General features: G+C 39.0%; 1 protein-coding gene across 1 annotated transcript; it reads right to left on the reverse strand.

Moving 5' to 3' along the window:
* Positions 1 to 4612: 4612 nt before the first annotated feature.
* LOC148374758 (growth arrest-specific protein 7-like) lies at positions 4613 to 22798 on the reverse strand. Its single transcript, XM_088340601.1, has 10 exons — positions 22327 to 22798; positions 12970 to 13059; positions 11664 to 11779; positions 11310 to 11384; positions 9576 to 9654; positions 9130 to 9261; positions 8920 to 9043; positions 6955 to 7034; positions 6666 to 6764; positions 4613 to 5138 (listed from the first exon to the last, which is right to left on the reverse strand). The coding sequence occupies exons 1-10, from the start codon at positions 22447 to 22449 to the stop codon at positions 5025 to 5027; spliced, it is 1032 nt and encodes a 343-aa protein (XP_088196727.1). The 5' UTR covers positions 22450 to 22798; the 3' UTR covers positions 4613 to 5024.
* Positions 22799 to 25016: the final 2218 nt, after the last annotated feature.

Raw genomic sequence — 25016 nt, forward strand, 5'->3', positions numbered from 1 at the left:
GGCTAAAAGAAAAAAAAGGGAGCAATTAAAACCGGAATATTCATGTTACATATAATTCAATTCATCCCAACAAAGTCTTTGACAAGAAAACACGTTTTGCCCAGTTAAACTTCTCAATTCCCTTTAACAGCAAGAGAAGGAGATTTTCCTTGGCAAACAAATTAAGACTGATTAGAAGAATCAGTAAGTATGATGGTTGTAAAGGAATATCACAAATGCAATATATTGTATCTCATAGTAGCATAATTTTGGAGCGGTGGTATGACTTTAGGACACATGCTCCCTGCTATCACACTCGGCAATGTTTGCTACAATCACATTTACACCGTTTCACAATTTATCACACTTAACCGCCATACCTTTCTTTTTAAAATTTTCAGTTTTATTTAACTCAATCGCCATTTCACCAGTTTTTGGTTGTTGTTCTTTATGGGGTTTTTCTAAAATTTTGGTATGTTTCCTTTAGTTTGAATGAATTTTATTGGATTAATCAAGCATTTTTTATATTTCCAGTTATTCTTCCTGCTTTGCCTTTTCATTGTTTACAGACACTGTAAAATTCCTTTGTGCGTGAATAAATAAAAAATGAAAACCAGAATGTCCTTCAAACTATTTGATCTTGTTCATCATTTTATATTTAGGATTTTCTTCTTGGTAGTGACATGTTTTTGTTTGTGAGCATGTGTAATACCTGCCCCGCTATCCTTTCCTGCCAACTCTCAGGACAAAAACAGATCAGGTTTACCCAGCAGGTTGTTATTCTCTTGTTTTGGGCTTACATAACCAAGAGTATGAGGTGACTTTTACAAGAGGAGCTTTTTTGTCTTTTGGTAAATATTTATTATTATTATGACAGAATGCATTCCAAATTGTGCCAAACAAAGACATTGCCAGACATTGCCAAAGAAATGAGACATGTGTCAAACTTTGAACATCCAAAATACAGGTCAACAAAACAACAAAAGACAGGATAGAACACAAAGGTACACCAACTGTAATTAAAAAAAAAACGCACACACAAAATTAACACACACATACCCACGCGTACATATTTAAAAACAAATTCCACTTGCAGTTACAATGTAAAACTAGAACAAAGGAGCCACCAGACTGTCATCTTTGTACACGTTGCAAAAATAAGACAAATGTTGGCAAACAAGGGACCCAAAAGAGACAACATGAACGTGTTTAATTTATTTTAAAAACGTTATTTTTTTATATATTTATAATGCAAGATACATAAACCACTTATGGGACGCGGGCTGTTTGTATCTTGTAGCGCTTTACAGTATGCATCTGGAATATGTAAATTACCAAATCTCAACTGTCGGCTGGCCGCACAATTGATTATAAATTTTAAAAAGCTGCCGTCGAGCATATAAATCTTCAGCACTCTTGTGTACCTCCTGGTGTTTAGTTTCTGAAAAGAAATATATAACACTAACACCCAACGATGACAATGATGGATTATGCCTACTGCTCTGTGAAAAATATCTGTACAATCATTAATCGATCCTTGGCAGAAAAAGGTTGCAGACCACTGCTTGCAGACCACTGCTTTTGGTAACTCGGACACAAAACAATTGTGAATTGCACGATAAATTAATGTATCCTGCAAACACAATTAAGTTGAATGTACATTAAGTTATTACTTTTCACACTTAAAATTTAATAGAGTGCCTAGCAAAAGTATTGCTTCCCCATTATATATTTAGAACAAAATAAATAAAATGAAGGTGTTGCAAACATATCTCCCCCACCCCCGTTCTTTCAGCTCAGTCAAATGACTCAAAAAGTTTCCTGATGACTTTTCAATAATCCAACGTGGACCTAAATGATGAACAATGACAGAGTGCGCTTGTGTGTCATAAATTCTCATCTTAAATGCTCCTGCTCTGTCTTTCTGGCCACAGAGGTCTGTAACAGTAGACTCTAGAGAACAGACAGCATTATAAAGACCAAAGAACACACCGGGCAAATCCGAGAAAAAGTTGTGAAAAAGTTCAAAGCAGGAATGGGATACAAGTTGAGTTGGCAACATTTGCACATCTCTTGGAGCACTCTGCATGCAAAAAAAAAAAAAAAAACGCAGACAGCATTAAGTCCCTGCAGACCTAGCAGTCCCTCTAAACCTTTGGCCCAAACAAGGAGAATACTAATCAGACAAGCAACCAAGAGACCCATGATTACATTGGATGACATACAGGCATACACAGCTGAGGTGGAACAAACTGTGCAAAAGACAACGATTAGTCATACCCTGCATAAAGCTGCCCTTTATTAAAGAATAACATGAAAAGGCCCATTTGGCATTTGTAAGAAGCCACATCGGAGACACAAATAAGATGTGGAAGTAGGTGCTCTGGTCAGATGAGACTAAAATGGAACTTTTTGGGCTGGATGCAAAACGTTACATAATTGCATAATATTAATATTGCAAATCACCCTGAAAACAACATCTCCACTGTCAAACACGATGGTGGCAGCATCATGCTTTAGGGTTGCTTTTCTTCAGCAGGGACTGGAGTGATTGTAAAAGTTGTTGGGAAGATGGATGGAGTCTAATACAGGGTGATTTTGGCAGAAAATCTGTTGGAGTCAGGAAGAGACTCTAGAATGGGGAGCAGGTTCACGCAGATTCTAAAATGTAATGGTTTAAAACTAAGTGATAAAATGGAGTTAAAATGGCCAAGCCAAAGAAGTCCAGACCTCAGTCCTATAGCCTATTGTGGAAAGTTCTGAAAAATGGTGTGCACAACAATCACCATTAATCCGAAAGGAATTCAAACTTTTTTGTAAGGAAGAAGGGGCAAATATTTCTGTTTAAAGATGTGCACAATATATAGAGACATACCCAAAAATACTTTTATTTGTGATAGCAGCAAAAGGAGGTTATACAAAATGGGGCCAATATTTTTGCAACGTCTACTTTTCATATTTCTATTTGTTAGCGCAATATAAAATGTTGAATCAATTTGGTTTCTTTTCTCGATTGTTTCACATATAATGTTGATTCTTAGAAAATACTTTTGAGGTATTTTATCTATAAATTTGAAGCCTGAAATATGGCATTATGCCAACAGGTACTTGGGGGTGCAATACTTTTGCAAGGCACTGTAGGTTAGTGCCTTACATCTCTGTGCTTCATGTAACTCATGTGTAAATCAGTAAGTGTGCTATGGATTATATGTATATATGTATATATATATATATATATATATATATATATATATATATATATATATATATATATTAGGGCTGGGAATCGATTAAAATAAATTAACTATTTAATATTGGTTTTAAAATAAATTAATTAATTTATCACAATTGATTTATTATATCCAGATTTTAGAAATAGCAGTAAATATGAAAAAAGCATGTGTCGAAAAATAAGATTACATTTATTATGCCAAATGGTATAGGCCTATACAAAGTACAGTAAACGTGCATACAGACTGCAATGACAAAGGTAGCTTTCATAACAAAGATATTCAAGTACTTCAAGTCAACACTGTTGAACTGTATATATGCTGTAAAGCTGTTGTAAATATTCCAACCAAAAAATACCAAGTAAAAGAAAAGTGCATGAAGCTTGTGGTGTCAAAGACAAATCTTCCATAAATAAAATATTCAAGTTCCTAACGTAAACATTGTAGAACACCCATCTCTTGCACCGAACTGATCCAAAGTTATTTGACGAGTTCCGCTGACTGTCTGCACCACCACACAGGGGTGCTTAGCTTTCAAGATATACACCAGGGAAGAAGTGTTTCAATGGTCTTTCAATTAATCTTTGCAAGGCATATATATATCATTTTCGCCTTGTCAATATCCCCATCGGCCAATGTTTTAAAGCGAAAAGGTCCGCCTAAACATGTTACATTTCTCTTTTCCATCGCTAGAATGCTACGTCGCGTTAGCCTCAGGAAACGAAAGTGACTCTTCTTCATTTGTTGGAACAGGGCGGCTTCACACCCGGGGGCATATGCAGGGCGGAATTTTGATCGTTGCGTTAATACATTTTCACACGTTAACGAAAGGTATAACGCGAATCGTTAACGCAACATTTTTCCCAGCCCTAATATATCTCATCTCATCTCTCATCTCATCAGCCGTACCGCTTATCCTCATCAGGGTCGCGGGGGGGCTGGAGCCCATCCCAGCCATTTCCGGGCAGTGGGCAGGGGACACCCTGAACTGGTTGCCAGCCAATCGCAGGGCACACAGGGACAGACAACTCATTCGCTCATTCACACCTAGGGACAATTTGGACCGGCCAATTCACCTGAAATGCATGTTTTTGGAACGTGGGAGGAAACCGGAGTGCCCGGAGGAAACCCACGCAAGCACGGGGAGAACATACAAACTCCGCACAGGAAGTCTGGAGCTGGATTTGAACCCACGACAGGTTCCCATGACATGAACTGTGCCGCACAAGCGCTAACCACTGCGCCACCGTGCTGCCCGCCCTAATATATATATATATATATATATATATATATATATATATATATATATATATATATATATATATATATATATATATATATACTGTATATATATATATATATATATATATATATATATATATATATATATATATATATATATATATATATATATATATATATACACATCATTTTCATCTTGCGTATATGCTTACGTATCAGGCGAGTACACAATGTGCAATGACATTAATACCCAAATTTAGCCATGTGGTCTGTGAAGTTCCTTAGAAAACACCTGAGGCACGAGAAGGTTTTCCTCTGTGACGCCGTCCAACTTTTCCAGGTTTATGCGAGGAGAGAAAAAGCATCAACCATCTTTTAGAATAGGAAAATATTCCACATGGAGTTCTTGTTGATATCCAAAAATAAAAGTGAATCGTTTTTAAGCCTTTTTTTTCCAACGACACATCAATATGTTGAAGAACACTTAAGTGACATAATTATAGCAAGAAAAAGCAAGCAGGGTTCACATGTACTTGGAACATGCTGTTTCTGTTTTTTTGCTGAGCCATCACTTCAAATGTCCAAGTCCACAGGCCTGATATGACCTGTCTTGTTGTCTTGGACCCAAAGCTCTCGGTCTTTGGCTGGGTCCACTTTTAGCAGTAGCTGGTCCACTGGCTCCACCGTCTGGACATAAAAAATAGTACCTCATTATGCTCATATAGTTTTTGTTTAAAACAAATCAATCACTGTAGAGGCGCTGCTAAAACAGTTATTCATCCCTAACAAATTGACCAATTGCATTCAAATATTGGGCAATGGTATGTACTTTGTCAATGAAATGAACCCCTGAAGGACTTCTGCTGTCGCTTAACTAATTGTTTGCCATGAGACCTTGTGACGTGTGCCACAGGAAATTGCCCAATTTTATCTTTCCAAGCAGACACACTATTATTCATTATCTTTGCTGTCTTCCAGTAATCTGCCAAGTAACTAACATGTATTTGTCTCAGCAGTTTACATTCTTTTACCTACAGTACTTCCATCCATCCATTATCTGCACCGCTTATCCCCAGTAGGGTCGGAGGGGTGCTGGAGCCCATCCCAGCTATCTTCGGGCAGTGGGCAGGGAACACCATGAACTGGTTGCCAGCCAGTTGCAGGGCCCAGAGAGACAGACAACTCACTCACTCATTCACACCTGGGGACAATTTGGACCGTCCATTTAACCTGACGAGGTGCCCTGAGGAAACCAATGCAAACAGGGGGAGAACATGCAAACTCCACACAGGAAGGTTTGATCTCATGACCTCAGAACTGTGCCGCACTCACGCTAACCACTGCGCCGCTGTGCTGCCCCCTACAGTACTTTTTTTTTATATCCTAGTTATTTGTTCATGAGGTAGTACAGGGAATAAAATTATTATCAAATAAAGTAAAAATCTTATATTTAACTTGAATAATTTTAATTATTAATTTATGCTACTAAAAAAAAATAGAACATACCGGTAGTAAAAATATTTATGGGTCCAGTAACAGATAATTATTTGCTAATTTTATGTATAATATGGCTGTATTTATAGAAAAACATCAACACGTGGTAATATTTAAAAAACTAAAACAAAAAATATACTAGAATCCAAAATTAAAGCAAAATTATCAACCAAAATGAATAACTGCATTGGCCTCTAAGGCAGGACGACCACAAATGATAAGAAAAAAGTGTATACTGTCAGTTTTGCAAGATGAAACTTTTACCTTCAAAGAAATAAAACTAAATAACATGTAACTCTTGCTAGGAGTTAGTTTTTAAACATTTATTAAGGACGTTGTGCCTTCTGTGATTAAAAAAGAATGCCCTGGCTAAAAAAAGGTTGAAAACGCGGCCTAACTATGTAACATACTGAATAAAGAAAAAAAAGGTCAACATAGACGTAACAAACATTCCTTTAATATAGTTTGTACTATGTAGTATAAAAGTAGGTTCTCCAGAAGCCAATAAGTTCTCAGTTTTCAATATAGCCTCTGTGTAAACAACGGCTTATGATTTCAATAAAGACCAAAATGTCTGAGCGATTGTTATTTGTTGTATCTTCTAACTATAGCTAAATTTGATTTTTCTCAATTCAGCAAGTAAAAAGGTAACATTATTGTGATTAAAATAGCATTAAAAAAAACAATATGTTGTCAAATATAAAAGCGGTTAAAACTCACGCCCTGGTTGAACATATCCGTCTCGTGCCTCAGCGTTGTGTACTGTCGCAGATGCTGCTGGATCCACTCAATACGATCCACTTCCAGCTTTTCCAGCTCCTGAGAGGATGCCACAATAATTGGGTGAATCATAGACAAAAGCTTAAAGGGAATTTGCTTATACATTTTTAGGGTAGACTTAAACAAACCAATGATCGACATGAAAAAGTACACCATTATTATGTGAGACCCTGTTAAATAAGTTGTTGTTGTTTTTTCCATTAAACATAAATCATTGTTTTTACTTTACCATGCTGGTTGTCACCATCTCCTCAAACCACTTGGATTGAGCCTGGTTGTAAAGGTCCACACAGCGCATCAGATCGTCTCCTGAAAAACGTGTACACACATAGTTGTTATCACACGCGAGCAAAGTGAGGGTGGTGATAAGGTTTTTGTCTGGGATCTAAGTATGCAAATTTATATACACCGTATATAGATATATATTTGTTTGTTTGTTTATTTATTTGTTTGTTTATGTGTGTGTCTGTCCATTTAAGAAAATGAGTTTAGATATCACCACCATCTTTCAAAGGCAGTCAGCTAGGTTACCCTTGATGTGAAAAATGCCACAAAAGGCTGACTATGCACGTTTGGTTTTGTCGACTCTGTAGCATTTCAACAAAAAAGAGCAGGAGGATGACTGAACAGCAACTTTTTTAATTTTTATTGTTTTCACAATTACATATTTGGGCTGTTTGTACCCCCATTTAAGGATTTTAGTCTCCATCTGGACTCACTCTTACACTTTGGGTTTTTCATTCTGATGTGATAATGACCCTGCCAAAATGAGAAATGCCACCCCCAAAAACTGTTGCGTGTTTCAACATGGGTGATGCTCTAATGGTGCACAGCCATTCTAGTCTACTTATGACATCGTATTGATATAACCTTAACTCATGTTAAAAGAGTAGTTATTCTAGCAGCAGTTATGCTGCAAAGTTGTTGTGTCAAGTGTTTAAAAAATTATTATTGAAAGTAAAGTTGTTTTTGTTGTAGTGGGAGATAATGTTGTTCAGTTCAAATAATATTCCTACTTTACATTTATTTTGAGTTCACATTTTAGTAGAATAGGCCTAAGTATGATATATATCTTTTATTTTGCTTTGCTCATTTTAAACATTGTTTTTGGACTTTCTAACTAATTTTGAGCGTTATTTAAATGTTGGAGGGCGTCGTATGAGGTGTCCTTAAAAAGTTAAAAGTCAAATGTTTTCTTTATTAATACATTAACTATGCCCAACTGAGGTGGAGGCTGCACCTATCTGTCATGATTACCCAAGTGGAGCCACCTGGGGTAATCATGTGGCGCGCTGGAATGTGCTTCCTGATTGGTTAATGCTCCCTTTTTAAACGCGTTACGCGGAGAACTCTTTGTCGGAGGATTACTTCTGCACCCCGTAAGACTCTCCCGATTACATGTGTCTTCTTGTTTACCTGATTCTGCCTGCCTGCCTCCGATCCGACCTGCCTCTGATTCGACCTGCCTTCGTCCCACGCTACGATTGATCACGTCTCCCGCTAACCCTTACGCTTCCCCAAATAAAGAACTGTACGAACGCTCTGGGGTCTCCTGCTCTGTTCTGGTCCTCCCTGACACTATCTGCTTTTAACTTACTTTTATCAAAGCTGTTTGGAGCAGAAATCATTAGGGAGGAGGAATTAGTGGTAGGGGGAGTGCTGGAAAGTGGCATCATGCTCGTCAATGTGGGTTTTGTTTTTGTTTTTGTTTGAAAAAATGGTGAAAGTAGGATAAGGCTTGCTTCAAGTAAAGTCCAATTGCCAACCCAAACCCCAAGAAAGAAAAAAAAAGTTTATTCAAGTGCGTCTAAGAAATGCATATACTGTACTTGTACATGCATCATGAATGACTGACTGAACCTGAAAAAAAGACATGAGCCAGGAGATGACGACAACAGATTAAAAAAAGTTCAAAATTCCGTACAGCTCTCTCAGTAAAAGTACATAAAAACACATTCTCTTCTAATGGAACAGTAATTAATTTTGGAGAATGTAGAAGTAATGGGTAAAATCCAGCGTATGGGAAAACAAATGAAAATTCAAAGAAACTAACACAGTTACATGCCAAGAAAAAAAAAGTTTCTTTCTAGGATGACCTCTAGAAAACAAGAGTAGCACGTTCATTTAAAAAAAACCACCCCGTTTTTCTGCTATTAATGGAGTTGTCATCAGTCTCAAAAGACTCAAGCGGTACCTGCTTGAGTGGATTTTCTCCGAGCCTTTTTGATGTCCTCTTCCGTCTTGTTGCTAAGTTTAATCTCTAGCTGCTGCGTCTTGACATCCAGATCCTTCTGACGATCGGCCAGAGCTTTACGGGCCTGAAATTTTCGCAATGTACAGTATATCGCGATAAATGGGCTGCCACTGTGCTAAAGGGACTATCAAGACTGGAGACAATTAGTACCTTCTCGACGCCGGCATATCGGCTGGCAAGCTGTTTCCGGAGGTCTGCAATGTGATGGTCATACTTTTTCAGGTCTTTCTTGAAGTTGTCGGCTCGGAACGTCAACAGCGGCTTCTCAACCTCGGTGTGAAGCTAAACACAACAATGTCATCCTACCAGGATGCAATAGACACTCATGAACTAACTGATAAACCAAACACAACTCACTCCAATAGATTCTCAAACTACTACCTAAGCAACTGTTAGCTAATTTATACTTAAAACACCCAATTTAGCAATATTCACCCAAACTAACAAGCCGATGAACTAACCAAAGCAAGCACTCAACAATCCAATTGCCTGGTTAATTAAGTACTATGTGCCTCTACGGAGGAGGATCAATTTACATTAATGCGTAACTGCATCACTAACCAGACACCAGCCAAGCAAAGTAATAAAAAGGTTACTTTGTTGGAGAACTTGAGGTGAACTTCGGCCTCGTCATGTAGACTTTTCTTCAGCGATGTCCAAGCTTCTCCCAGTGTCCTTAACACAACGGGTAGTCAGAGTTGGGAGGGTTACTTTAAAAATGTATTAAGATAGAGTTCTGAATCACCTGTCAGATAAGATATGCTTAATTTTAGTTTACATTAGGAGTACATCAACAACCCAATATTGTTTAAAACACAAGCTTTTCAATTCTAAATTTTCGACGCACTCTGGAACTTCTTGTCATCTCTCTGTCTCTCTAGTGTCAGCAATCTAAATTACGATACACACAATTCATCCATGAGTCTATTATGTATATGTGAATGTAAGACACACGTGAAAGAGTGTACAAAGTGAATGAATTGATACTTGGAAGGATGCTGTGAAAGAGGGCACACGCTCCTAGGGATTAAATCACGTTCAACATTTTATATTATTTCATTTGTTCTACTCGTCTGTGATGTTGTCTTGTAAGTTGCACTTTAATTACATGGAGCTATGCTGTTAGTTTTGTGAGATTTTTGGTCATATAGTCATGTTTTGTAGTCAGGCACTCTGCGGGTAAAGGGTGTGTGTGCTGTGCGTGTGTGAAATAAATAAGACTGCAGAGAGAGAGCGGTGTGACCAAATATGGCGAACGAGGAAAACAATGAAAAGAGTTCAAACTAATGCACAGCGGACATGAATAGTATCCTTTATAATGTGCAACATAAAAATGCTTTTAAATACATTTGTAATCCTGCAAAGTACAGTCATGCTTATTTTTACAAAATATATCTCAAATTTGATTAGGTCTTTTTTCTGTAACTTTAATAGAATACAATGACATTTTTACGTAACGTTACATGTATTCCGTTACTCCCTAAGCCTGCAGATAGATCATTTGGTCAGTGTTTTCCAACGTTTTTTTTTGTTTAACCTTTTTTGCATAAAAACCTCTCGAGACACACTGTCCGTTGAGAATTTTTAATATTGGTTTCCCTGCACCAGTTTCATGTTTCATATTTTTCCAAGACTAAATAATTATGTTGAATATCTTAACAGTAGAAAGTTGGTTTTATCGTCTGTGGCCACAGAGGCTCAGGAGGTAATACAGGTTATCCGTTTTGGTTGATAATTTATCAGTACTGTTTTGATGTTACTATATTATTAACCTGGTTTTAGAGTTTACGACATATCTTGGATTTTTGTTTTCTAGAAAAATTAGAGAAATAATACATAGAATAAGCAAAAGATGTTTTTCAGTTGAAGACCTTTTTTTTCAACATAAAACATCATTAAAATCAGCAAGAGTGCAAGATTTTTTTTTTTTTTTTTTGGTTAATGTTATTATTCTCTTGCAATGTAATTCTAAACAAAGTGAGTTATCGAATATATTTTCCTGAGCTGATAATTTGTTTATAAAAAGAAAAAACTGGTAATCTGCTGCCAATGACTGATTTTCAAGGATTTTCACTCCTACTCGGGTGAAAGATAATGAACAATGGCATGCTTTTTGCAAATTTTACATCAGGATATTTCCTGCAGCACACGAGATAAGATCTAACGGCACACTGGTTGGGCAACATCCCATTAGGCTCATCAAGTCGATAAATCAATATGGTTGGGTCATGACTAACACTTTAAAATTGGATGAAAATATAATGTCAGAGGTAAAAGTTTTATGTACACCTCTTCATAAAATCAAATATCTATTGTTGCGCTGCTCTCACCCCTCTTCCAGTGCAGCCAGAGTGCTGAGGGAAAGTTTAGACAAGTTCTTGGCATATTCTTCCTCAATTTTGATTCTGGAACAAAAGCAGAATTAAGATGATGAAATGTGATTTGCATGTGTAGTGAGTAAAAGTTACATTTTACCAAAGTTTCAGTTTTCTGAAATCAATGTGGGTTAAATATACCAGTAATTGCATTACTTGTGACCTATTTCTTTTAAGAATCTGAATATGGTTATTAGAGATGAATGCAAATGAAGTATCACCAGATTCAATCACTTCATTTCAGCTTTCCTGGTAATTAAAGAGCGGATTCTCTTGAAAGCAAATATGGCTTGTAAATGTTAGATGTACCTTTCGTGGACAAACTCGGCCATCTCCTTTTGCATCTGTTTGCCCTTTAGTTGCTTCTGCAGCAGAACTTCAAAGCCACCTACTGATGTGGCACCCTGGGGGTCCTTCTTGTCCGTCTGCAAAAGAGCAGAAGCAAGAAGTTCACAATTAAGTTTTGTTGAACATATTGGTGTTTGAATAAGCAATGTTAAATTGTTATCATATTTGATAATAAGATGATTTTCTAATTTATTGATTCATTTAAACGCCAATTAAACGGAAGGGGCAAATAAAAAATATTGGCTACAAGCCGAGGGCCGTTGTTCTGCTGAAACGTCCTACCCTGTTGAAACGTTCTGACCGCCTTTTTGTATTCTTTATAATCAAGTAAAACCAAAAACACTATCACTGAAAATGTTTGCAAACAGAACTTTTACTGATGATGTAAAACGAGGTTTGGCATGCGTACATGCACGGTGTGATTACCTTAGTCAACATACACCATGCTAAAAAGCATGAAAACCCACAGAAAACTCACCAGGCTTAAAATCTATGTCAGAAAACAGTATTTTGAATCAACAAAAGAGTCAAATGAGACAAAATAAAAACGAAAATCAATCTATAAGGACTCACCACTTTCAATTGAAAAATGTATCACTTTTCAACGCATGTATGATGGGTAAGACAAAAACGTACACATTTCTCAGAACAACGCCATCAGTGTCATGCATGTGCATGCGCACTAGGCAGGGTTAGGAGGTCTCGACGGGTAGGAAGGAATTTCAGAACACCGTACTGATGGAATGTTACATATTTTGAAAATGGCCATATTTACATGTATTTAAAGCCTGACAAATATCTTCCAGTCTGATCAGCTAAATATAGTATTCTTATGGCTCTGTCAGTTAGCTTTCATTTTCCACAAGCATAATAGACATTTCCTGGGTATAAAAATCCCAATAACATAAACATCAAATTAAATAAACCGGTATTGTCAGGCATCATAGTAGCCTCTAGTTTCTATTTGAACAAAGGTGGCATAAATTTACTTTGAAGGAAAAAAATATAGGAATTGTCTATGATTCACTTGAGTTAAACATGTTTTTATTTAAATATATTTGAATTGGAATACAATAAAGTCCAAAAATCTATTATCATCAACCTGTTCTTCAATAAGAAGAAACGTACAATAAAAATGTACCCAACGATTCCTGGTGTAAGATATAATAATGTATCAAGATTATCTCAGGTGCTGTAGAAAACCTTTTTTGGCCTGCAAGATTCACTGCACATGCATTTAAGGCTTTTGATTTTTTGTGGAACTTACCCAGAAGTAATCGCAATAGCTCCATTCGTTGGGTTTAAGCAGTTGTTGCTCGGGTCCTTCTCCAGGAAGTGGAAATGTCACGCCGTTGATCTGCACAAAGTCGAAACAAAAGGCCAAACAAACACGGAGTTTCAGCATGGAGCGTGTAGAAACTGTTTGTGATATTTAGCAGTGTTCCCCGACCTTTTCTGTACCAGGGACCGGTTTATTGTCTGACAATATTCCTGCGGCCCGGCCCAATAATATATTAAGTATTAACCAGGGATGTGGATGACATCGGAAAAGGCATTTGATTTGATCTCATCATCACGTTACCAGAAACAAATGCAATAGAATTGATAATACAGAAAGTCATCCTGAAAGATAAATCCACTCACAAAAGCTCAACGAGGGAAGCAACTCTTTGGTGTACTGTACATGATAATGACTCACACTCTAAAGGACATTGAATATACACGTTGCAAACTTTGTTTTGGTATTGTGTTCATAGTTTACGATGTCAGTAAACTATTTTAATCGAGGCCCCCACGTATTGAACAAGTTTTTACTGTAGTGTGATGATGAAAATTGAATACCTTTTCCTACGTCATCCACATCCCTAGTTGTGTAGTGATTAGGATTCAACGCTTTCACTACTGTGATCTAGGTTGGATTATCGTTGCATTCAATGCCATGCAAATGTGGTCAATGATGTTACATCATGGCTCAAATACCGTAATATACTACTGTAAAACCCTGTGTGTAACGCGCACCCAAAATTTGAGTTCTTATGTAGGTAAACAAAGTTCGTGATACACAGAATAAGCAAAAAATAAGGCAACTTTTTTCTTCTAAAGTAAGTCTTTCTGTGTGGCCCAGTACCAAACGACCCAAGGTCTGTTACTGGTCCGCAGCCCAGTGGTTGCTGACCACTAATGTTAAGCACTGATGTAAAGCAATGTTTACATGATTACATCATGTGCAGTCCCTTCCCAAGGTTTTTCCGCATGCTGAGGTTTTGAGATTTTCCTTGCCCTCATGTAGGTTTTAGATGAGGGGATGGTGACTTAATAGTCAGTAGTCTGTACTAGCCACTGGTCTCTGCAGCCCTTTGAGACTCTTTGTGATTTAGGGCCATGCAAATAAACATGACTTGACTTGACTTGACTTTTCTGACAATGTTGTTGGAGGGGGAAAAGGTCAAGCCGTCAATGTTGGTTACCACGACAACATGGAAGTCCTCAGGGAGGTGGAGGGAGGGTGGGGGTGGCTATTAAGGTCAGTGTGGCTCGTGTCAAGACTTAAGCGCACGTCTCCAATTAGTCTCACGGTTAAGATTACATAATAACAATACACACTCACACACCATCTGTGATCATTAGACGAACACATACATGCACAGAACCATTCACAGTGGTGTCAAATAAACTGTCACCACAAGACCAGAGCATGTGCACATGCACACGTATGAACAAAATGGTGTCAGGTGCTGATTTGCGTATTAAGCAGTTGGCAGTGCTTGAGTAGCTTGCACATCTGCTTCACAGTCAAATGCTAATCTGGTGTTTTGGCAAGTATGAGTTGACATTTCAAATCACAAGTTACCATATAGGCCGTCTATATCCCTAAATTGTGTACAGTAATACTTCACGATATAACCGTTTACTTTTTGCGGTTTCTGCAGTAGAAAACACACAGCAAATGCTATCAAAGGGGACGGTCGCGATGGTTGTGTGTGTGCATTGGGTGGATGTGACTGCGCGTGTGAATGTAATATCTCACAGCATACACCGGCCCAACAAAAGTGTAGGCGCACAAGTCAATATGTACACTAAAACAAACTGCTAAGCATGGCACACGGCTACAGCTAGTATATTAGAAACTTGTTATATTAAAAATAAATTCATCAAAGAAACCGGAGTCTGAGAAAATTTAGAATAGCGATAAGAAATGCTTCTCACCAACGAGTGCCCCATGGATAGTTATGAGGTCCAGAAGAGGGCGCAATAGCCGGGCAACAGGTACAGCCTACATCTGCGGCTACAGAACATCTCCCACAAGCCACCCCTGCCGAACCTGTTTCTCACCAACGCCGGATCCATTACCCATAAAAAGGCCTAGAACTACAACTTGTGGGAAACCGCTACATTCATTGTGTTTTAGTCATCATGGAGACCTAGCTTGACACATGTATCCCCTATGCAAACATGAAGCTAGCCCACCACTCTCCACAATGTTTTCTTACACTGAAAGAAGCAGCCCTCCAATTTTGTTGTACTATTGTGTAATGGCAATAGATATCATTCCTTAATTTGTTTGTTCGTCTGTTCATTCATTCATTCATATATTCAACTACAATTCTGAGTTCTGCGTTTTTATTTGTTAATCTATAGTTGTTATTTTGTTAGAGTTGTATATTCTTATATTATAGTGCCGTGAAAAAGTATTTGTCCCCTTCCTGATTTTTGTTTTTATTGCATTTTTATCACTCACAAAGTTTTCAGATGATCAAATCAATTTTTAATATCGCACAGACAATACTAAATAGTTTTGAAATGGTGATTCCATTTATCAAGCCCCCCCAAAAATCCAAACCTATCTGGCCATATGTGAAAAAGTGATTGGCCCCTGAACCCAATAGCGAGTTGGGCTACATTCAGCAGCAATTACAAAAAATGATAATTGTCTTTCACAACGCTGTGGAGGAATTTTGGCCGACACTTTTAGAAAAATTGTTTTAAATCCCCAAATTTAATACTTTTCTTGCATGAATTGTGCATTTAAGTATCTCATTTGAATTTGAATTCGGATTTCTACATGGCCACATTAGAACCTTCATTTCGGTGTTTTCAGCCTTTTAGACGTAGACTTGCAAGTGTTCATGGTCCTGAGGCAGCAACGCAGCCTCGGTTAAGGTCAGTGTTCATGACTCAACTATGAGAAAGACACCGGCCAAAAAATGGCATTCAGTGACAGAATTCCCAGGCAAAAAACACATAAAAACACAAAGAGTAATCTCACGTAAAAGCTTTTTGATTATCCTCAAGACTCTTGGTTCTGAAGTGGCCAAGTCAAAATCCATATTTAAATCCAATTGAGGTGCTATGGTGTGACCTTAAATGGACAGTGCATGCTAGAAAACCCTCCAAAATGGCACGTTTGAAAATATTTAGCGAGAGTGGGCCAAAATTCCTCCTTGTGAAATATTCATTAGCAATTATCGTAAATGTTTGATTTTTGTTATTGCCAGACATGCTATTAAGTTTAGGGGGCAAATACCTTTTCACATAGGGCCAGATAGGATTCGATTTCTTTTTGTGCCTTAAAACACTTGAATTAAACCATTTCAAAGTTGCATTTTATATTTATTTCGACTGTGTGTGATATTAAAATTGATTTGATTATCTTAAGCACAAAATCAGGAAGGAGGCAAATACTTCTTCACATCACTTTATATGCCAATTATATCTAATACATAAATGAATGTTTCTACTTTGCTGACTTTGACTATTGCAGGAACTTTTGGAATGCAATGTCCGCGAGAAATGAAAGATTACTGTAAATATAAATTGATCAGGGAGTCTTGCTCGATTTGTTTTGACACAAACCTGTCCAGTTTTGACTACATGTGGTCTCACTTTGCCCACTCATGTCTATTCCCAGTGGGTGAACAGGTCTATGTGACGAATGATCAGTCAATCATTTGCTTACGTGTCCTGTCATTGTCTGGCGAACAATTAAGGGTGTAATAGACCTCGAGGACCAATGTCAGCTAGAATAAGCTCCAGTTCTGCCTTCCTCATAAAATATTGGCCCACTATAGAGCAGCCTGCAAATCTGGTTGTCGTGACAACCTTGGGTACAGTTATGGTAGATCGACCCCACTTAATCGCTTTAGAACAAAACAATTGCTGACATGTACAGCATTTTAATTTGGGAAAAACGGTATCATACATTTAATACATGGTTGCCCTATGATTGGCTGTTAACCAGACTAAATTTTCCCCTGCCAACTGCCCAAAGTTGTCTGCTACAGCACTCCCACTAACCAAGTGAGGATACGTGGCTGGAAAATGAATAAATGAATGAATGAATGACATGCTTGTTAAGATTCAGAACACGTTACATTGCTTAATCATTGCACAGTACAACGGTTCTGTCTCTTATAAGAGGCAATGAGACAAGGTGAGGTTTAATTGGCACAGTGGTCCAAGTGGTCCGCAATCACTGTGCCGCGGAATGGTACCGGGCTGTGGGTTGTATGGCACCTGGCTGCACAGAAAGAAAACAAATAGTTTCCTTTTTTTTTTTGCTTGTGCCATATTTATTGTTTGTGAGCACATACTACACAAGGCTTTACGGTAGCATAGTACATATTATCCTTTAAACAATCCGTTAAAAATTATCTTTGACCAAATTTGCACAACATTGGACAAATGGGAACTGCAGCAGTGACACTTCTGAATGCTATCTAGTCAAGTCAAGTCAAGTCACATTTATTTAGATCTACTTGACTGCTACTACTATGTATTAACCATCCTTAATCTGTGGTAAAAAGGTTGAGAAACACTGCTTTACCCAACACCAAGCCTCCATCCCATAATGTCCCAGTGGACAACTAGCAGATGACTAAAACAGCCGGCTTACATAATAGCTAAAAATGCTCGTGTGCATGCACACACACAGTCTCACAAACACACACACACATGTACAATTTGCCACGGGACACGTCGTTAAAAAGTGGGCAATTTAGCGAGTTGTCCCCCTTTTGATTTTCGCCGGATAGATGAAAGTGACAGTTGCCATGACAATGGTTGTCATGCAGACGTTAGCCATCTGACACACTTATCCCATTCCAGCCCTGGTCGGTAACATATGACACCGCAATAGGGGTGGTCCATCACAATGTATAAATGTACAATAGGATCTGCCGCTAGCTAGAATTTGGTTGTTGCTAGGAAACACATGACTTGCCCTCTCAACACTTTTTCTCCCCCAAGAAAAAAATCTGTTGTCTCCTCTTGGATGTTTCTCTGCCAGGCTTGAATAAAATGTTGTTGATTTTTAATCAGGGTTTAAATGAGACTGGTACCACATCTTCCCAAACCAGTCACTGTGAAGGGGAAAACAAGGTTATTGCGCCATCCGCTATCTGGTGGTCAACCATCGTTGTATGTGTGTGTATCTCCATGGCAACGGTGTCTGTGCAAGTGTAACGTGAGGCGCACAAAAACACCTGACGTCACATTGGCGAATGAATTTGTGTGTCCCTGTGTAAAGCTGAGCATTCTATATTCGCGATACTCAACTTAAAAACCTACTGTATGTTAAAGTGCATATATTATTGTACATCACTGGAAAAGCAATACACACACACACACACACACACACACACACACACACACACACATATATATATATATATATATATATATATATATATATATATATATATATATATATATATATATATATATATATATATATATATATATATATATATATATATATATATATATATATATATATACATCCATTATCTGTACCTCCCAGTAAAGTTGTGGGGTGTGTGTATATATACAGCGAAGAAAATAAGTATTTGAACACCCTGCTATTTTGCTATTTCTCCCACTTAGAAATGATGGAGGCTTCTGAAATTTTCATCGTAGGTGCATGTCCACTGTGAGATGTCAAGAACCAGAACAGGATCAGGACCCAATCGCGTGACTCTCTCACACAAGCCTTTATTTTACGGGAAACGGGGAGTCATGCAAGTTAGGCAGCCGGTCTGGCATGGAAAGACGGGAAGCCAGAGACCAACGAGATCGATAACGAATCAGGATAACGAAAATAAACAGGAGAAACTAGACGGGAACAAAAAAAGGAGAAACTAACAAACTGGACAAAAACAGACGGAAACAAAACTGGAACCCGAAATTAAACGGGACTAAAATAAACGGGAACAATACCGGACTTGAAATACCAACAACAAAAGAGGACCGAGTCAGAACCCACATCTTGCGGGGCAGAAGTTCGTTTGACGGGCAGACAACTGAAGCAAGAGTGCACTGAGCTTTATACAGACAGAAAGCCAATCTTTCAATGAGCCGCAGCTGGCGCCACATGGGCGGGGCTAATTGGGCACCATGGCAACTGTGACACACATGGGCGCGGCCAACTGGGTGCCATGGCAACCATGACATGAGAGGGATAAACTGAAAAGAAAAATCCAGAAATCACAATGCATGACAATTTTTTTGACAATGTATTTGTGTGATACAGCTGCAAATAAGTATTTGAACACCTGAGAAAATTAATGTTAATATTTGGAAAAGTAGCCATTGTTTGCTATTACAAAGGTCAAATGTCTCCTGCCGTCCTTCACCAGGTTTGCACACACTTGGCCCATTCTTCCACAGAGATCTTCTCTAGATTAATAAGGTTTCTGGGCTGTCGCTGAAAAACATGGAGTCTGCGCTCCCTCCAAAGATTTTCAATTGGGTTTCGATCTGGAGACTGGCTGGGCCATGCTCGAAACTTGATATGCTTCGAGCCATTCTTTGGTCTTCCTGGCTGTGTTCTTCGGGTTTTTGTCGTGTGGGAACACCCAGCAACGACCTATCTTCAATGCTCTGACTGAGGGAAGGAGGTTGTTCCTAAAAAATCTCACAATACACGGCCCTCTTTGATCCTTTCTTTAATGCAGTGCACTCGTCTCATGTGCAGAAAAACACCCCCAAAGCACCCACATGCTTCACAGAAGGGATGGTCTTCTTCGGATGCTACTCTTCATACTTCTTCCTCCAAACACGCTTAGTGGAATTATGACCAAAAAGTACTATTTTGGTCTCATCTGACCACAGAACCTTCTCCCATGACTCCTCTGTATCATCCAAATGGTCCTATACAAACTTAAAACGGGCCCTGACATGTGCTGGTTTAAGCAGAGGAACCTTTCGTGCCCTGCATGATTTCAAACCATGACGTCTTAGTGTATTACCTACAGTAACCTTGGAAACGGTGGTGCCAGCTTTTTTTGGGTCATTGACCAACTCCTGTTGTGTAGTTCCGGACTGATTCCTCACCTTTTTTAGAATAATGGAAACCCCACGAGGTGATAGCTTGCATGGGGCTCCACTCCGATTGAGGTTGACCGTCATGTTAAGCTTCTTCCATTTTGCTCAGTGGACCTTTTTTCACCAAGCTGCTTGCTTTAATTGCTCAGTATCTCTTTCCAGCCTTGTGGAGGTGTACTATTATGTCTCTGGTGTCTTTGGACAGCTCTTTGGTCTTCGCCATGTTACAAGTTAAAGTCTTACTGATTGTATGGGGTGGTCAGGTGGGAGCTGCAGTACAAAATATGTGCGTCAGAGGGCGTTAAAGACCTTTCGAAAGCAGATGTTTATCAATTTTGTAATGTATATTTTTGGGGTGCCTTGACATAAAACTTAGCTAAAGACACTTGTGGAGCCCTAAAATACAACTGTGTAAAATTTCACGAAAATTGGTTCAGCTGTTTCGGAGCCCATAAGTCACATACAAACACACACACACACACACACACACACACACACACACACACACGCACGCACGCACACAAATCGGGATTAAAAAGGAGTTCATTAGATGGACATATAGAAGAATTCTGCAAAGATAGTACTATAATACTGCTTTGGAAATACATCAACAATACTTCTACCAAAATACTTAAAAAAATACTATTACATAATACTGTAATATTAAAAAAACTATGAAAATATCACAAAAATACTACATAAATAAAACTACAGTAACACTGTATTAAAATATACTACAGAAATAATGCAGATATGCAACAAACATTCTTATATGGAAATACTACAAAATACAACAAAGATAGTACAAAAATACTGAAAGAAAATACTACAGTAATGCTACAAAAATACTATAAACATAAAACTACTGTAATAGCACAAAAATACTGCAAAAATACTACAGATATACAACAAAAAAATGTACTTCTAAAACACAACAAAAGTAAAAAAACTACTATGGCAAAACCACATAAAATTACTTCAGATATACTACAAAAATAGCACAAAAATATAACTACAGTAACAACAAAAAACTAGAGAACTTCAATAAAAATCTGACTTCAGAAATACTGAAAAACCCTAAAAAAAACACAGCAATACTTCAAAACTAAGTAACCAATGAAGTGCGTAAAACAGGTCCTGATATACTATTTTGCCCTAATTGTGGTCGTTTCAAAACCAATTTTATGAAACTAATTTATTTAAAAAGCAGTATAACATGTCACATGCGGCCCCTGACTCCAAAAAGTTGCCCACCCCTGGAGTACAACATGGAATAAGTTCTAGTAGGTATGCAAATTAACAAGTAACAGGGGGCCCCAAATCTAATTTTGCTTAGAGGCCCATGAAGGCTTGGGCAAGTCCTGAATCCAACCACATTTTTTTTTACTCCAGCATATTAGATATGTGATATCGGAGCTGAAAGTATTGTGGCATTAATACTAGATATTCTCATAAAGAGTTACATACTAAAAGATTCAAAGTGTCAGTTCATTCCAAATTCCCATTCCTACATCATGCCTACTGAGCTCATTTTGGGGCGTCTCTTTACTGTATGTAAATGATAACTCAAAATTTTCCGTTAAAGCATTTCTTTCGATATGAGGTGCATTTGCATTAATTGAGAAAAAATGTCACAATTTGGAGTAAAATGCTAAATATTCCATTGACAACACCCATCCCCAAAAACCCCATGTAGTGTGGTTGTTGTTTCCGCAAACTGCTGAAGATAAAAGACATGTCCTGTGTCTTTTAGCCACAATAATTCAGCTAAATGTTAGCCCAGGTTTTTGTAACCAGGGAAACTGGACCTGCTGCATCTTGGCCGCGGGTCACAAAACAGGCATTAACACCAACTTCCCCCACCCCCTTCACTATCAGCCTTCATGCGACATTAAAAGAAAAAATTGAAACGGCGAGAAACAGTGATTTTTTTAAGAAGGGAGTAATCAGCCTCTTGTGCTCATTAAAATTAAGCATGGTGAATATTTGGTTAGAATGTCTGACTCACAGGTATGAGGTTCATGATTCATACCTCCACTAAGCATGAGCTCCCCCAGTCTCTGTATGTTTTCTCCAGGTATTCTACCATACATTTCAAATAGATATATCGAACATTTCGGAGAGTTTTTGTAATTCAGCGTCACAGAGAATGTTTTTTTTCTGACAGGTGGAAAGAGGCCTCAACCCTAATGCAATCAGCACCATAAACCATAAATAGATTGAATTGCTTACAGAGGGGGGAGTCAAATACAGAGAAAGCCAGAATGCAGAAAGGCTAAGGATTGGTGAGGAGGTCTCTTACCGTGGTCTTGGTCTCCTTCACCTCGTGGACTCGACTTTTGGCGGGTGACACGGATCCGGGCGGCTGCGGGGCGAGACATGACGGGTCATCAAAACTCTCTTCGGTGTCAAAACTGCCCTCCATGCTGATTAAGTGCGCCTACTCCTGCTTCTTCCCTTGCCTGAGCTTTCACAGATGCCAGGCTGGGATGCAAGCGTAGAGAAGAGGGGTGGGGGGAGTGGGATATAGGTAGGGAGGATTCGTGGGGGTAAGAGGGATGTGGGAGTCACGAATGTAGCCTCAGGTTACTCGGCTTCCCTGTGAGCGAGGAAGCAACGAGGAGAGGATGGGGGTGCAGACTGGAAGAATCAGCAACGAGCTGCCTCGTTCGCCTGATGACGATGTACGAGTGGAACGGTAGACGAGCAGATGACGAGGGATGGATTGAGGGAGCAAAATAGAGAGGAGGAGCGCTAATTTACGCCTCCTTCCCCAGAGAGAGTTGGCGGGGGCTTTGATTTATGATGGACTTCCAATGCCTTTTTACAACAATAGGCAGGCGGTGGGAGACAATAGGTGAGAAAGGGCAGCCAATGACTCCGTTTGAAAAGATGATAGTGAAAAGATAATTGGGAAATCATCATTTTGTATTGATGGAGTCGAGTCGTGCCAACACGATTTCCCCCAAATAGTCTCATCAATGCAGAGGTGGGCGGAGTTAGGAGTCAAAAATTGTGGTCTGCCCCATGCTGACCAGTTGGAGATTACATTCATTTTCTCTAACTTAAATTTGGAAAGAAAAGCGCTCTTTGTGTTATGAATACTTTATGTTCAATATACCTTCTTTTGGGTAATTAATAAGCTTTGAGTGTTTGTGGTCAGTGTTAGGACTGATGCGTTTCTATCTGTAACATGTTCCTGGAACACTATTACTATTCTTAGTAACGAATGAGTACTGTACCGCGTTACGAAAAACATTTTGTAAACATGTTGCGTCACTGCATTTTTTCTTTCTTTTTTTTTTTATTTCCGCGCATCTTTGAGCCCTAGCTGACTTGAGCAAACAGGGAACCCACAGAGGTGAATAGTAGATGTAGTGGTGCCATTGTGATACCTGACTTCATCCTTTTCAACTCAGCATTCTGAAACAGAAAGTGCAAAAGAACTTGGGGCGGGGGTGTGGTGTAGTCTGAGGTGGTGTGTCTGACAAGCACGTGGTCTTCCCTTGATCTGCCAGCTCTTTTTTATTCACCAGATGCAGTTTCACTGACACCGTGTCATTGCCCTCACCTGCGCTCACTCGTTCAGCCCCAGCTGCCACTCGTTCCCTAATTAGTCCACCTCCTATTTAAACAGGTCATTCTCGTTCACTCCTGGTCAGTCCGTCTGCAAACCTCAGCGCATGCAAGGCAAGCACTTTTGACTCTGGCTCCCGTTTTGATCCCGACCTGTTTCCTCTATCGATCCTCGATCCAAGATCCGTTCTCCTGTCCCGGCTACCCGTATCCTGCATATTTATTGTCCCCCGATTCTGACGGGAGTCTCCCGATTCAAATGCCTAATTCCAGTCTCCAGCCGCCAGATGAATTTCTCTCGATTTCCAGATGGCCTCCCGAATAATAAAAAATTATTGCACTTTGAGGACTCCGTAGAAATTACAGGCTCAATCGTCCATATGTTGCACTTAGAAGACACTGTAGAAAATGTACAGTCTCTATTTTCCGTTTGTTTATGCATATACCGAGTTAGCGGTTCGTTCATACCGGCTTGCTGCCAAAACGCAACTGCTTCGTCTAAGTCGTGAGGTCATTCATTGCTGCACATGTGATTTCGAAGGGGCGTGGCAGCTCGGAGGAGGCGTGGCAGCTCGGAGAGGGGGTGGCAGCTCGGGCAAAAATCTCCCGATTTCAAAATTCCGAAACTTAATAAGTATGGTCCTGTCCGATTTCGTTTACTGTATCGATCCCTGAATTCCCCCTCGTCCCGGCTACCCGACTTGTTCCGATCTCCGATCACGCTCCGTCTCCTGTCCCAGCTGCCCGTCTTTTTCCGATCTCCGACCACGCTTGGTTCGCAAGGGCTTCTCGCTCCTACTGGCCGGCAAGCATCAGATCACTGTCTTTTTCCTCTCAAACTGACTTCCCCGATCCCTTAATAAAGCATTGTGTGAAACGTTACGCATTTGGGTCCCCCGGTCGTGACAAGCCTATCTTCTGAAGAAAACTAAAGTAGGATTGTCAATAAATTTAACATATCGTTAGCCACAAACACCGGTATCTATGTATTATCTACATAATTTTAAAGGGAAGTATTCTCCCGATTAATGGTAGGTCATGGTAGAGCTGAATATGCAAAAAAAAAAACACATCATGATCTCAAAGGGAGCAGCATCCTTTCCCCTCCCAGTAGTCACGCCAAGACTTAGTGGACAAGAACTAACACTACTCTGCTACTTATTAAAAGCAGATGATGAATTACCATAACCCCCAAATGCCACCTTATCTTCTTTCACACAGAGTTTAACATATAACCTTGCCAGTAACGTTTGAGATAGGTTGGCATGTTTATGATTACCTACAAAGTGAATACAGTCACAGTGGCCCCGTCTCAAACACCAAGTACCAAAACTCTGAATCCCTCCTCATGGAAGTATTTTCCCTACCGGATACACTCGCAAGTGAGCCGTATTTAATGTTTATGACAATTAAATG

The sequence above is a fragment of the Urocampus carinirostris genome, chromosome 1 (assembly GCF_059441175.1).
Source record: "Urocampus carinirostris isolate Australia breed hairy pipefish chromosome 1, RoL_Ucar_1.0, whole genome shotgun sequence".
Lineage (NCBI taxonomy): Eukaryota > Metazoa > Chordata > Actinopteri > Syngnathiformes > Syngnathidae > Urocampus > Urocampus carinirostris.